Source organism: Antrostomus carolinensis, unplaced genomic scaffold, assembly GCF_000700745.2.
Source record: "Antrostomus carolinensis isolate BGI_N321 unplaced genomic scaffold, ASM70074v2 scaffold6921, whole genome shotgun sequence".
Classification (NCBI taxonomy): Eukaryota; Metazoa; Chordata; class Aves; order Caprimulgiformes; family Caprimulgidae; genus Antrostomus; species Antrostomus carolinensis.
This window is the reverse complement of record NW_010294838.1, coordinates 26,684-40,714: the sequence shown is the minus strand read 5'-3', so window position 1 is coordinate 40,714 and position 14,031 is coordinate 26,684. Positions and strand designations below refer to the sequence as shown.

At 40.6% G+C, this 14,031-nt stretch overlaps 1 protein-coding gene across 1 annotated transcript in view; it reads right to left on the bottom strand.

Moving 5' to 3' along the window:
* Positions 1 to 11,822: 11,822 nt before the first annotated feature.
* Positions 11,823 to 14,031, bottom strand: part of GCC2 (GRIP and coiled-coil domain containing 2) — a 25,914-nt gene continuing 23,705 nt past the window's right edge. Inside the window, 2 exon segments of the mRNA XM_029087420.1 lie at positions 11,823 to 11,899; positions 13,090 to 13,291. Coding sequence (XP_028943253.1) covers positions 11,829 to 11,899; positions 13,090 to 13,291 — 273 coding nt within the window. The 3' untranslated portion in view covers positions 11,823 to 11,828.

The window sequence follows — 14,031 nt, the reverse complement described above, 5'->3', positions numbered from 1 at the left end:
GACCCCAGGGCCGGGGGGAGGTGGAGCATCCCGAGGCCATCGGGAAGCCGGTTTCTGCCCCTTGTGTCGGCCCCTCGGGAGATGCCCCGGGCTGGGGCAGCGCTCACGGCCGGGGAGCCCGGCACAGCTACGTGAAGTAGGCGCTGGAGAGCGTCATGTGCCTGTTTTTTTCCAGAACAGAAAATTGCTGTCGAAACAATTTTTACTATTTTTATACGTATTTTTACTATTCACACGTATATTTACTATTTTACTGTTATTTCCAGCAAGAAGCTGCCGCCTCACCCTCCTCAGGTGCCTGGGTGAGCATGTTCTGGAGCCAGATCCCATTTTTAATCAACATATTTTAAAAATTAGCAGTCCTAATAATAATGAATCGTGTGAGAAAAGGCCAGCACCTCGCTCAGGTTCAGCTGCCTTGTTTTAGAAAGTAAATAAAAATAAGTAACCTTCAGCAGCAGAGCTGCCAGACCTGAAGGCAGAGGCCCTGTGTTACCGGGGGAGAAGAAATCTCCTTCCAAACCCTGCAAGTTTCAGAGACTTAGGGATGAGTGAAAAGAGCATTATCGAAAATGCAGGATGATGAAGCCATCTCGATCACCACCCGTTGCCTTCCTTAATATCAGAACAAGGAAGTGGCGTGGTGGAATGGAAAATGCAAATATTTGACTGCCAGGACTAAGGAGATTTCTCTATGGCTCCAAGAGGACAATAGGTTCAGGGAATACGTTAAACCAGTGACAATCAGCCTGGGCAGGTACAAGTAAGTACACATCAGGAAGTAATTCAAAATACATGTACGTGGAGTTCATCTGCTTCAGTATCCAGGAAAAGAATGTAAACTGTCAGGAATGTATTCACAAAAGATATTTGATCAATATGCCCCAAGCATGGTTCTGGGCAGAACTACAACTGTAAAAACACAGAGACATCAGACTGTTGTCTTTTTTTGTTTGTTTGTTTGCTCCTAGGCACAGTTTGGTTTTGTTTAGCAAGTTTAGGAATCCAAACATAGCAAAATTTTAGCATCACAGGGAATATGTTTCTGTACAAAGAGGGAAATAAAGTATATGGCTGGAAAAGGGAAGAGAGGGTATGCCAGAAAAGGGGAAGGTGATTCTTCCCCTCTGCTTAGCACTGGTAAGGCCACACCTGGAGTGCTGGGTCCAGGTCTGTGCTCCCTGATACGAGACTCCAATGGAGTCTCCATTGGGAGAGTCCAGTGAACAGCCACCAAGACAACCAAGGGACTGGAGCATCTCTGCTATGAGGAGAGGCTGAGAGAGCTGGGACAGAGAAGAGAAGAGAAGAGAAGAGAAGAGAAGAGAAGAGAAGAGAAGAGAAGAGAAGAGAAGAGAAGAGAAGAGAAGAGAAGAGAAGAGAAGAGAAGAGAAGAGAAGAGAAGAGAAGAGAAGAGAAGAGAAGAGAAGAGAAGAGAAGAGAAGAGAAGAGAAGAGAAGAGCCAGGCTCTTTTCACTGGTGCCCAGTGACAGGACCAGAAGCAATGGAAACAAACTGAAACACAGGAGGTTCCCTCTGAACATCAGGGAACACTTTTTATTGTGAAGGTGATCGAGCACTGGCATAGGTTGGCCAGGGAGGTTCTGGAGTCTTCAGCCTTGGAGATATTAAAAAACCACCTGGACATGGTCCTGGGCAACTGTCACAAGGTGGGCCTGCTCGAGCAGGGGAGTAGGACAAAGTGACTTCCAGAGGTGCCTGCTAACATCATTCAGTCTGTGATTCTGTTAAAAAATGAAGCAAAGCAAGCACTATGCCCCCCCAAAAAAACAAACAAACAAACAAAAAACCCACCACCAAAAAAATACACACTCATTTTAATGATTCTGTTGGCAGAGCTTCCTTACATCATCTAAGTCAGTCAGTACTCATTCTGTGCCAGCTGAAGGTAATAGTACCCTTCTGTTTTTTCTAATCAGCTTTGGGCAGTCTGCCATTACTTGTAGGCAGATTCATGAACGTGTTTAATTAACCTCAGTTTGTCTGCAAGGATTTCAGGGTCTCTCCCATTGCCTGTCCGCCTGGGGAGCTGTACAAGGCAATTGCTCCTGGCTGCTGAGCCCAGCCAAAGTGCAGCTCCTTTGACCAACACAGCCTGAAACAGGGGGAGGTGGCTGGGTGGACGTGCGACTACCACGGCAGCAAACTCCAAAACAGTAAACTCTGGAAATAATTAACAGGCAGGACCTGCCAGCCAGCACAGCCGTTAGGGTCCTTCCTTTAAAGAGCACATTAATAGATTTAATGGCAAGTCAATTGCACCATGTGCAGTTTTCCAGTGCTTTTAGAGATGACATCCCTAGAGGGAAGCTAGCAAGATAATCTCAAACTAGCAAAGGCATTCATAGAGAACGGGAGAGCCTCCCCCAGACATGTACATGTGCCAAACGCTAAGTATTAACAGCTTTCGGAAGTGCCGTACCAAGAAAGGCCGGGAATTCAGTTTCACAGATCGCCTCCCTAGGCTCTGCGTGCTTCACAGCAAGTTTGTGCCTTGGCTTTGGGGTTTGATTTAATTTTTTGTTGTTTCTTGCTGTACAACAGAAATAACAATTCTTAATTGTTATTAATTCTCCATTACATAGTATTAGAGCATGCTGGCATTCTAATTAACTTGTAAAATTCAGTCCAGAATACTTAGGTAAATAATTCAGTAGGATTCACAAACACCACAAACTCAAGAGAAAAAAAAAAGTCACTCCTTCCAGTCCAGTATAATGAAAGGCTATGACCATTTTCTTCCTATGCAGTTTAAAAAAAACAGGGTAATCTGCCTACTGATTTCTGCTTACAAACCCATCATGAAGTTAAACATTGTACTGCTAATGTACTTGGCATCAAGAAAAGTGCATATTATCCCCAGCAGACAAGTGAGGAAACAGAGACGGAGAAATTGAAATTAAATTCACAAAGGAAGCATGTGGCTAAGTGGGGACTTTGGACTCTGTGTCTCCAGACCACCATATTAATCACAAAATTAATGTCTCATTTTTTTTTTCTCCCATCTCCCCATGCTAGACTAGAGTAAAAAGCAGGTTTAAATGGCAATATACTTTTGATGTTCCATTTCCAGAGCACTTGAAGTCTTCCATCACTGTTTAAATGCCACGTATAGTACCACAGCTGGCAGTAGTAGGAGCGAGAGCACAGAACCTTTACCTGTTCAGAGCTATACACGTTATCAGCTTTGCTGACACCAAACAAGACTGTTATTGTAGGCCTGGGAAAGAAGTGAGAAAAGAAAGGAGATAGATGAGAAAAAGGCTGCTTGGTGAAAGGATTTGACTGCCTCTGATCACCAGTGTCAGCATCTTTACACCAGGTTCTTTTTAATTTCCGGAAAAAGTGTTTTATAGTTTTGCCACAGTGATATAAAGAGACTCACAAGTAACTTCTACCTGTGGTATTTGCTCTAGCTTTTGCTTTCTCCCACAACTTCATGCAACTGCAGATGGTATATTGTTCCTCATGTTGTTACTGACTCCCAGTGCCTGTTAACATAACAGCCCCGTGGCTGTTTACCTTATTAAAATCAATGGATTTCAACTGTAAACTGTGTCAGTGTTCTTCATGTCATACCTCCAAAGCTCTGAAGTTAAAGCAACAGCAAAGGCATCTTTAACCATTTAAATATGAATGTTTTTTCATCACAGGGTGTCCAGCTAAGCATTCCTAGCAAACCCTTTAATAAATTTACAAGTAACAAATTATTTAGGTTTCACATTCTTGCTCAACATCAATAAATTTTCAAAACTTATTTTTAGAAACAGATCAATTTTGACCACTATTTGATCTCCATAAAAATCTTTGCTATTATTAAAAAAAAAAGTATATACTTTACTCAGAATACCGACAGATTTATTTCAGTGATCATTCTGACATCTTTATAAAAGCAAAGCCAAATTTCTGCTTCATGAAATTTAGACATGCCTAGTATATTGGGCTTCACCTTTTCTGGGAGATGGCAGGAGACAGTGCAAGAACTGGGATGTGACTTTTATAGCTCAATCTCAAAACCCTGCAAAACTGATCATTAAAATTCCGTATTTTGCAGCATAAATTTCTGTTTCATGACTAAGCCAGTAATTGGACAGACACACTAACAGCTAAAGAAAAAGCTTATGGCAACACCACAAACCAGGTACTTTAAAAAGTAACAATGACTTTTGGTGATCATGGTATTATTCTCACATTTTTATTCAAGCTTGTTTGCCACTTGCGTATAAGAGGAATATGGAGATTTTTCGACAGCAATGTTTATTATTAGTGATACTTTAAAAAAAGTTCAAGGCATGTCTTCCAACCTGAAAGCTTAGTGTACATCAAAAGATAAAGCTATAAAAAGAGTTGATTTAATACACAGTCATCCTTTCTGTTTATCAGACTAGTCTCATCATGCTCCACCTATCTTCAAAAATAAACCACTCCCTGAGCCACCCCAAATTCCTAACCCACCCATCAGAAATTGTTTTTCAAAGTGATCACAGTTCAACTAGAGAAGGCAGGTGTCCTGGTTTTGCTAGGGTAGAGTTAATTTTCCTTTTAGTAATTAGAATAGCAGTATTTTACTTTCAGTGTTTCAGTTCAGACTTATCTGCAGGGAACAAACCTGACGGTAAATCCTGCTGACAAACCCATCCTATTCTATCACATGTGGCCCATGTTTTAGCACAAGCATCCCTAGCTATTGCAAGAGCAGTGATAACACCATTGGTTGAAAAAAAAAAAAAGTCATTATTCAATAACAACAATTTGATGCAACCACTTAGAATTACCTGTTTATTATTTTGCTGCACCTCGAATACTGTGTTCAGTTCTGGGCCCCTCACTACAAGAAAGACACTAAGGTGCTGGAGCGTGTCCAGAGAACGGCAATGGAGCTGGTGAAGGGGCTGGAGAACAAGTCGTATGAGGAGCAGCTGAGGGAACTGGGGTTGTTTAGTCTGGAGAAAAGGAGGCTGACGGAGATCTTACCGCTCTCTGCCTGAAAGGTGGTTGTAGTGAGGTGGGTATCGGTCTCTTCTCCCAAGTAACAAGTGATAGGACACGAGGAAATGGCCTCAAGTTGCACCAGGGAAGGTTTAGATTGGATATTAGGAAAAACTTCTTCACTGAAAGGGTCATCAAGCTCTGGAACAGGCCCAGGGAAGTGGTGGAATCCCCATCCCTGGAGGCATTTAAAAGACATGTAGAGGTGGTGCTTAGGGACATGGTTTAGGGGTGGACTTGGCAGTGTTAGGTTTATGATTGGATTCAATGATCTTAAAGGTCTTTTCCAACCAAAACAATTCTATTATTCTGTTTTGCATAGTTATTTGGAACCTTTTGCTAATGCTAGTATTCTCTCCAAAGAGAAGAAGTGTAGCTCAGAGTCAGGCAGCACAGAATTCAGTCAAATACCCTGGGATAACTAGATGGGGAGGGAAACAAGTTCCAATCCAAAGTAATTTAAGCCTGTAATTTTTCTATTTTAAGCTTTTTGTCACTGCAATTTCCATCCTTCACAAAATGTTACAAAACCGACTGTTAATTTTTCTGTGTTTTCTGAAAACCTTCCTCCTGCAAGAAGTATGATACTGTCCCCCACTGCTTTGCAAGCTACTGGTTTAACCAGCTTCCAAAAGAAAGGCTAGTTAGGGCAGGGACAGAGAGCCACCACATCAAGGACAGGAGCTGTTGAAATTTTTCTCTCTCTCCAGTCTTCACAGGCTCTAGCCCTCCACCTGTGGAGCAGAGTGACCACCCATCTGTCCTCCTGCAAAGGTTGTCAGCTTCACCTAGAGAGCCACAGCTGCAGGTTTAAGTAAATGGTGTGACTACTTGTGAGAGGAACATTAACAAGTCTGTATAAATATTTGGATGCTAAAAGCCAAAATGATACAATTAGCCTTCTCTGTTGGCAAAAGTAATGCTAAGCATCAGCAACTAATTCCACAAAGGGGAATACAAACACTAAAACAGTACTTAGGTAAAAGCTTTTCTTCCGGAGTTCTATAATGTTTTCCGTGGTTTTTACTTTTGAGATGTTCTGTATGCTGTGAAGGGCAAGAGATCCAAGAACTAACATGTACCTCCACTCCGGAAACGCTCTGAGTGTTCTCAGAACAAGCTTCGATTTTCAAGCAATTAAGCTTCCAGATAAAACAATAAAAAACCTCTTAAATCCTATACTCATATAGAGCTGCTAGCCAAAGTCTGTCAATTTATAACACTTGCAAAGGCCATTGTAAGAGAACTGGGACTGTGCCCGTGCCCAAAATAGCATTGGATTGCACACTGATTGTCTTTACCTTGGATTCTTAGGAAGCCTACAGGCATTCAACTGACAGCAAAAAGATAAATGATTTGCTAATACCAAAGTGCATTGAATTGTTGGAGCAGTAACTGATGCACATTTTTCCACTTTGTTTTACTATCCTCAGTCTTCATTATTCAGTCCAGCCTTGATCCTCAGGATGAGCCTGAGGAACACAGGACAGGAAAGAAGCTCTTGAACCTAAGATACACCTTATCTTCCTTGCAAGACAACGTGGTAAGTTTTAGATCAAATTCAGTTTGAAAAGTAGTCAGGTTATTATTTTGCTTCCCTTAAGCATATATACACTTATGTGAAAGCTGTTAGAAGTTGACTTTTAAATATCAGGCTTTCTTTTTTGGCTGGTGTGGGGGGTTTCACCCACAGATAGGACCATGTGGTCCTGCACTCACTCCCCCACCTGCTGAGATGGGAAGGGAATCACAACAAAGGGGCACAGGATTAGGATGAAGGACAGGGGTGGTTCACTCACCAGCTATGGTCACAGGCAAAACAGACTCAACTTGGGGAAGAAAAATCGATTGAATTCGTTGCCATTCATCTGAGTAGCGCAGTGAGTGTTAAGAATTTCATTCCTGATTTCAGTGACAACACTTGCCCTTGGGCTCGGCTTTTCTGCTCCAGCGTGGAGTCCTCCATGGCCTGCACATGGGTATCTGCTCCACTGTTGAACCTCCATGGGCTGCAGGGACCTCCTTTGCCTTCTCCTACTCCATGCAGTTGAACTGGGTGTCAGGTTCTCTGTCCTACCTCCCCCTCCTCCTTCCTCCTGGCAATGAAGCTCTCTGTTTAGGCCAATGGTCATCTTTTGCTCAGGTCAATGGCCTCTCTTCCAGGTTCTCTCCACCTTCTTCTTTTCAGGACAGTTCTTCCCCTCACAAATACAGATTTGCAGAGGCCTTTCTCTATTGCTCATTGGCTCAGCCTGGGCAGGGGGTGGGTACGCCTTGGAGCCAGGGGAGCTTTGCAAAGCTTCTCACAGTGGCCATCACTGCAGCCCCTTCACCCACTACCAAAAATGCCCCCTCCAACCCAACACCATTGTTTTCTATCCATTTGTTATGTCAACTTCTTTTTGCACCTTATGATCCCCTCCCTGAGCATGTATTTGTATAATAAGCATAGCCTAACAAAAAGACAGATGGCAACAAGATAACTACACCAAGCTCTCACTTAAATCAAACCAACCAACCACCTAGTGTGTAATCTTTGCATCAGGACAGCCATGCAGATACAGAAAAATTATCACAGGGAATTAAGGATTAAGAAAGAGATCGTTATGTCCACCTCAGAGCTGAGTGCTATGTGGAAGGATGCTGGTTTATAAGGTGGCTAGCACTGAAAATACTAAATACACATCCATACCCTCTGCATCTCTCCTCCTGCCCTGCCTGTCAGGTACTGTCAGATCGCTGGTGACAATCTAGTAACACATTTGAAGTAATTTAAATAAGCCTTTTTTTGAATATTTTTTTTTTTCTAAAAAACCCACACCAAACCAAATTATTTCCTTCTTCAATTCATCCAGAAGTATCCATCACTGTTACTGTGTTCCAAAGGAAAGAACTCTGGCTACTATACCAGATCCATAAAACCTCTTTAAAATTACAGCAGACATCCCCTTGTTTCCCACCTTGCACCTGAGTAGCATTTTCTCAGGTAAGAACAGCCATTCAGGGAAAAAGAAAGGCACGCTGTTGGGTAAAGGTGAATTTTATTGAAGTGATGGCCACATGAAAAGGCCACCAAAGACATCTTCCCAACCAAAACACTTCTCTATTCAGACTAGCACTTCTGAAACTACTACAATAAATATATTTTAATCTCTTCATACATTTGGTTTCTCAGCTTGTGGGTGGTAACTGCTATTTGCAAGGCTCCTAAGGGAGGTATTTTCACAGTACCAGCAACAGTAGGACTATCAGGTAGTCAAGGAAGTATTGGTGCTCTGGGTGAAGCTAAGGCATAAGCCAAATGAAGCACAGGTGGTTAAGCTGCCTTCAAAGCCACTTCCTACAAACTAAAGAGAGTTTTTCCTCCACAATTCCAGGATATATAATCTGTTACCAAAGCAAAAGGATGGAGGACAATAGTCAAAGGAAAATTTAACTTTAGAAAATAATCTAACCCTGTATTCTCTCAATTACACTTTGGGGAAGGAGGGTCACAAAAGAAAAAAAGCAACTCTACTCTCCCATGTATCACTTCTAACCCAGGTTCCCTTTGGCCGCCCTGAACCCCAAATGCACCTGGCCACATCTTCACTACAGCCTGACAAGCTCTGTTCTTCCTGTCTTTCAGCTGGAGCACACGTTGCTTGCACAGATGCATCTCCCTTCTGGGTGAAGGGAACATGGATGGCATATGACTTGTTTCCAGTACCACCAGTACAAGTAGTTAAAAATTAAAAACACATCTACAGTGCACACACAGGCCTGTGAACTCAGAATCACTCCCGTTTTTGTTTTTTAATTAATATATACTCTGCATAGTGACAGTAGAGTCTTTTTTTTTCTTTTTTAATTGTGCCCTCCTTAGGCTTGGGCTGAAGAGAGGCTGATAGAAGAGTAAAATTTGGTCCTAAGTTTGTAAAGTCTTTGGGCAGGGGTTACATTTTCTGTTTACAACATCCTAAAAATATGGCACTGTAAAGAAAACAAACAAACAAAGAAAAGGACCAGAAAGCAAAGTCAGCACAGTGCTCTTCCATAAAAGAGCACCACAGTATGTCAAGCAGCAGCAGTACCAGTTACAATTTTAAATTGCTTTCTGAAAGCAAGTCACAACTACAATGCTGTACATTACAAATGCAAATATAGGACAGATAAAAAGTTTTCTATGCAAAATAATCCTGCTTCCAAGTCCACATTCTTCTATACCATTTACTGCAAGTGTATATTAAACTTTGATATATTTGCTTACAGTTAGTTTACTGCCACAAAGACAAGTTCTGTAAATCTTGGCAACAGAACAGAGTTAAGTAGCAGTTATTAAAACATCTTTATATTAGATAAGATCTTACTCTTCTGTTGTAAAAAATAATATATAGAGAGATGCAAGAGGTGTCCACTACATTCACACGTATAATACTTGAGTTTTACTAAAAAAGGTGAGCATGCAACTCAGACCTGAAAGAAGGCAATAAGCAACTGGTATTTAACACGGCCAGGAATATATGTTACTTGCATACATTTATTCACAGCTTATAATGTTAAATAATCTACAGTTCTGAAATACGTGCATTTTAAAAGGAACTTGTCACAGCTGTTTAGCTGAGCAGACATTACCCAGAAAAGACTAAATCAGGTCAGCTGCAAACTGACTGTGAACTAAGTAAGACCAAGTCGTACCCTTCCACTCCTGTGCTTCCATTGTTAAAATCACAGCAGCAGAATGACTTGCACTTATTTTTATGCCTATTTCAAATCTCTCCCGTCACTCTGTTTTGGCATTCTTTTGAGTGACATTAACCAAATCCAGCTGTGAATAAGGAGTTAGAATTCAACATGTGAGATCTGGAGCAAATCATGAATGCTGAAGATATGGTAATCATTTCAAATGCAAATGCCAGAAAGCCTAAACATAGCCTCGTGTCTGCTATCTACATTTCCAAACTACAGATGCCTAAAAAACTCATCCCCACACTATCATTTATCAGTTCTGTTATCTGCAAGTCCACAGAGAATGTTTTTACTGGTAGCACAAACCGTAAAGATTCCAATTAGAACACATATTGGAGGGGAAAAAAAAAAAGTGCTTAAGACTGCGGAGAGGAATTAAAATATCTAAATAAAGCCTGTTGGCTTTGTTGAGTGTGTACTAAAATATATACAAGAAGCAAAAAAAAAAAAAACCCAAAAGCACAGTTACTGCACAGTTTATTCTCAACATGTGCTGCCTTTCTGCTGTTCTTATGTCCAGATTAATCTCAGTTCTGAATAAGGTAATATTAAAGGAATGAGCATCATTTCCTCAGGGCCTTTCCTCATAGATAGGGAAGAAAGAATACTATTTCATATTGAGAGATATATATATATACACATACATACATACATATATATATATATATGAGGGAATGATTCACTGTAAAACAGCACAGAGAGCATAAAAATATGAGTGAAAAAGATGGAAAGACTCTTGTTGGAAGATAAGCAGGGTTTAAAAACGTGTATACATTTTAATAACTTACAAATAAATTAAGATGGTCAAAGGCAGCATGGACTAAAAAGGGGGAAAAGACAACTGAAGCTAAAAAAAAAAAAAAAAGTGTGGTGTTGATAACAGAAAAAGTAATTCTATGGCAGAGATGTATTTTTCTTGGGAAAAAACCCCAAACATTCTGTTGCATAGCCTGGAACAGAGATTATCTCATCTGTGCATAACATTTGTGCAAATGACGTGCAAACACAGAGAAGCGAGAGAAGGACGTATCAGCTTCAACCATTAGAACATTTAAAAGACGCATCTATTGACAAAAGTTCTCTCCTTTTCCCTCAGACGTTACTCTCAGGAGTCTGACCTACAGACTCAGGTTCTTCTTTTAGTGTCTTCAGCACGACTAAGTCAGTTATCAGCAGCCTTTTCATCCAAGTACAGACATCACGACAGTAATGCAACATTTCTTCCTGCTCTTGAGCACAAACTTCCAACCTCAGGGTGAAAAGCCATAGCTTAAGCCCTTTCTCTCAAAACTTCAGCTCAGTTAGGACCTCTGATTCTTGAGTACTATCCCAAGACTTCCACAGATGCCATTAATCTCTACTACAATACCATGCCCAAGATGTCCCAAGCATTATATTTCATAAAGTTTTAGGCACCCTCTACATTTTGTGGACTGTTGTCTTCACATTTTCAATTCAGATTTTTGGGAAAAAGCACCCCCCTCCCCCAAAAACAAAACAAACAAAAAACCCACCCATAACAAAAAACCCAAACTTAGTTAAGTCAAAGCAGAAAATGCCATTTCTGTTTCTTAATGATCTTACATTTTGTAAGCATCACCAGAGAGGAAATAACTAAATTTTAATTTCTTCAATGTGCAGAGAACAACACTAACCATATAAATTAGTGAGCTGACAAAAATAGTGAAAGCAACTGTAAACACTTCAAAATGCTTTAGGTCTAAATTCTAGTTATTCCAGTTACTATATTAGATCAAGCTTTTCAATCAAAATCAAAAGATCTGGCCCAGGTTTGTTAAATTATGTTTCCAAGGAATTTGCAATTAATTTGTCTCTTCTCATTATACTTCTGATCACCAGCTTTAACATTTACAAGAGGAGTAAGTTCACTGCTGTCAGAGCATAACATAGGACAGTCTTTCAGAGCTACTGAGGGCTTCTTTCTTTGAAGAGCCTAAAAAGCTGAAAATAACACACAGAAATGAAATCCTGTAGTTGAATGTTATGACACCAACAGATGGTTCTTCTACATGCAGATTTCTCTTTTTGCAACTGTGGAATGTGTTTAAAGATTCAGCGTTTCAACTGTCTCATCGAAGTCCCGACCAGCTGTGGAGGTACGAAGCCCACCCAGAGGGCCGTGAGGTACTGTCTTCCTCACCTGAAGGAGGAAGGAAAAAAACATACTTTAAACTAATGTTTAATTAATACTTAATTACAATTAATACTTTAAACTAATGTTATGTTAGACAGTGCATCATTTGGGTAACATGACCCTGTTTCCCCTCCCGCCTCTGTCCTTTTTCAATTGCTGTCCTCATAAACTTGTTGAAGAGGTAACATTCAATACTCACTCTCAGGCTGCCACAGATGTGTTCATAGATTTTATCACAAAGTCCACTTTACTTTGGATACTTAAGGACGTTTTAAAGAAGCCATTTATCACCTTTCTCCAGAAAAATCCAGTCAGTGCTCATTAGAGTGCAGAAAAAACATCAAAATGCTATGGACTTAATTTACATCTCATCTTTCCAAATGCAGAACCTATCATGGAATGCAGTACTTTGCCACTTTCCTTATTCATGTGATTTTGTTCACAAGTTTTAAGTGTTTATAGATACACAGGATACTTACTTACTCTTTATATTAATTTTATAATATAGTTCAGTTGCTAATGAAGTATGAGAAGTTACAGGTTGTTATTGAGAAGTGACAAACAATACCTTAAAAAGTGTTTTTAATGGGACAAACGCTCAAAGCAGTTGGAGCGGAGCCAGAGCATTATTATACAGTCAGCTCTTGGGTTAATTTCTTGCAAAAGCTTAACTCTTTTTCTTTCCTTCCATAGTTCCTTTATTTCTTAAATGAAAAGTGTATTTTCTTGAAAAAAAATTTAAAGTTCAGTTTATAATAATATTAGTGAAACTAATATTAGGTCTGTAGTACTGCCTTAAGAGGACAACTATCTTCTCAGAACATCTGCCAAGAAAGTAATCCATTTATAGTAACCACTATTTTAAGTTATTTTTAAGTTACTTTGACAGACAACTTTACTCAAAACACGAACCCATTAAATCTTTATGGCTTACTATTGGCTTCCTAAAACGTGCATGTTTCAGAAGAAACTATATTTTGCCTTAAATTTATTAATATTTTTGGGTACTTGCTCTGTTTTCTGAAAACTGAATAGTAACTTCACAACAGAGCAAAGTGGTTTTATTGCTAGCTCACTGGCATTATGCTGCTAAGCTTTGTTTTTCCTCAAAGTTCTAATAGAAGAAAGTAGAGAACTTGAGTTGCCTTTATTTCCACTGTTCCTTTTTTTGCGACGATGTTTTGAACACCACCTACCCTGGGCAATTGCAACTAGCTTCCCCTTCTCTTCAGGGCTGAGCTGCAACATGGTGTCTATTACGGGGAGCAGCCTTTCTTTCTCGCTTCCCGACTTTAGAAATATGAACTGCAATACAACATTCTTCAAGTATTCTAGATTAGCCACAGACTTTTCTCTCTCTTGATTTCTTTCCAGTCTTCTTATTTCATTCTTAAGAAGCTGCAGATGAGGGGAAAGAAATATGAAAGATGGTTTGCTTCATATAATCAACAATTGAACAAAGGTCTTTCGAAGAGCTAGGACGTGAATTATGCAGCTTGCTTCAAAAAGAATGTCTGCATAGCAACATACTCTGGACAAAAATCCAGTGAAACTTGAACATGAGAGAATGTCATCCAGAAATAACTTTTTCTTGATCCAAATTATCTTTTTTTGATAAAATCAGTGCAGTAGTTAATGATATACAGTACTGAGTTGGGTTTCTGTGTGTGCATGTGTGTAGTGGGGGAAGGGCCACCTTGTGATAGCAAAAAGCTCCCCTTACTCAAAGGCGGAGACCCCCAGGCCAGGCTGAGCCAATGAGCAATAGGAGAGAGCTTGGTTGCCAGGAGGAAGGAGGAGGAGGGGGAGGAAAGAGAACCTCAGACACCCAGTTCAACCCCATGGAGTAGGAGAAGGCAAAGGAGGTCCATGGAATTTCAACCTATGGAATTTCAACAGCGGCCATGAAATTTAACAGTGGAGCAGATACCCACGTGTAGGCTATGAAGGACTCCAAGCTGGAGCAGAAAGCTGAGCCTGAGAGCAAGTGTGACTGAAATTGAGACCCCGAGAGTCGCTCGATTCCCAGAGCTGGGGGACCCCCAGAGCTGGGGGTGAGAAGGGCGCTGGACCAGAGGCCCGTCTGCAGCCCATGGATGTCCCCATGCCGGAGATGGGAGCTGAGCCCGAAGAGGTCT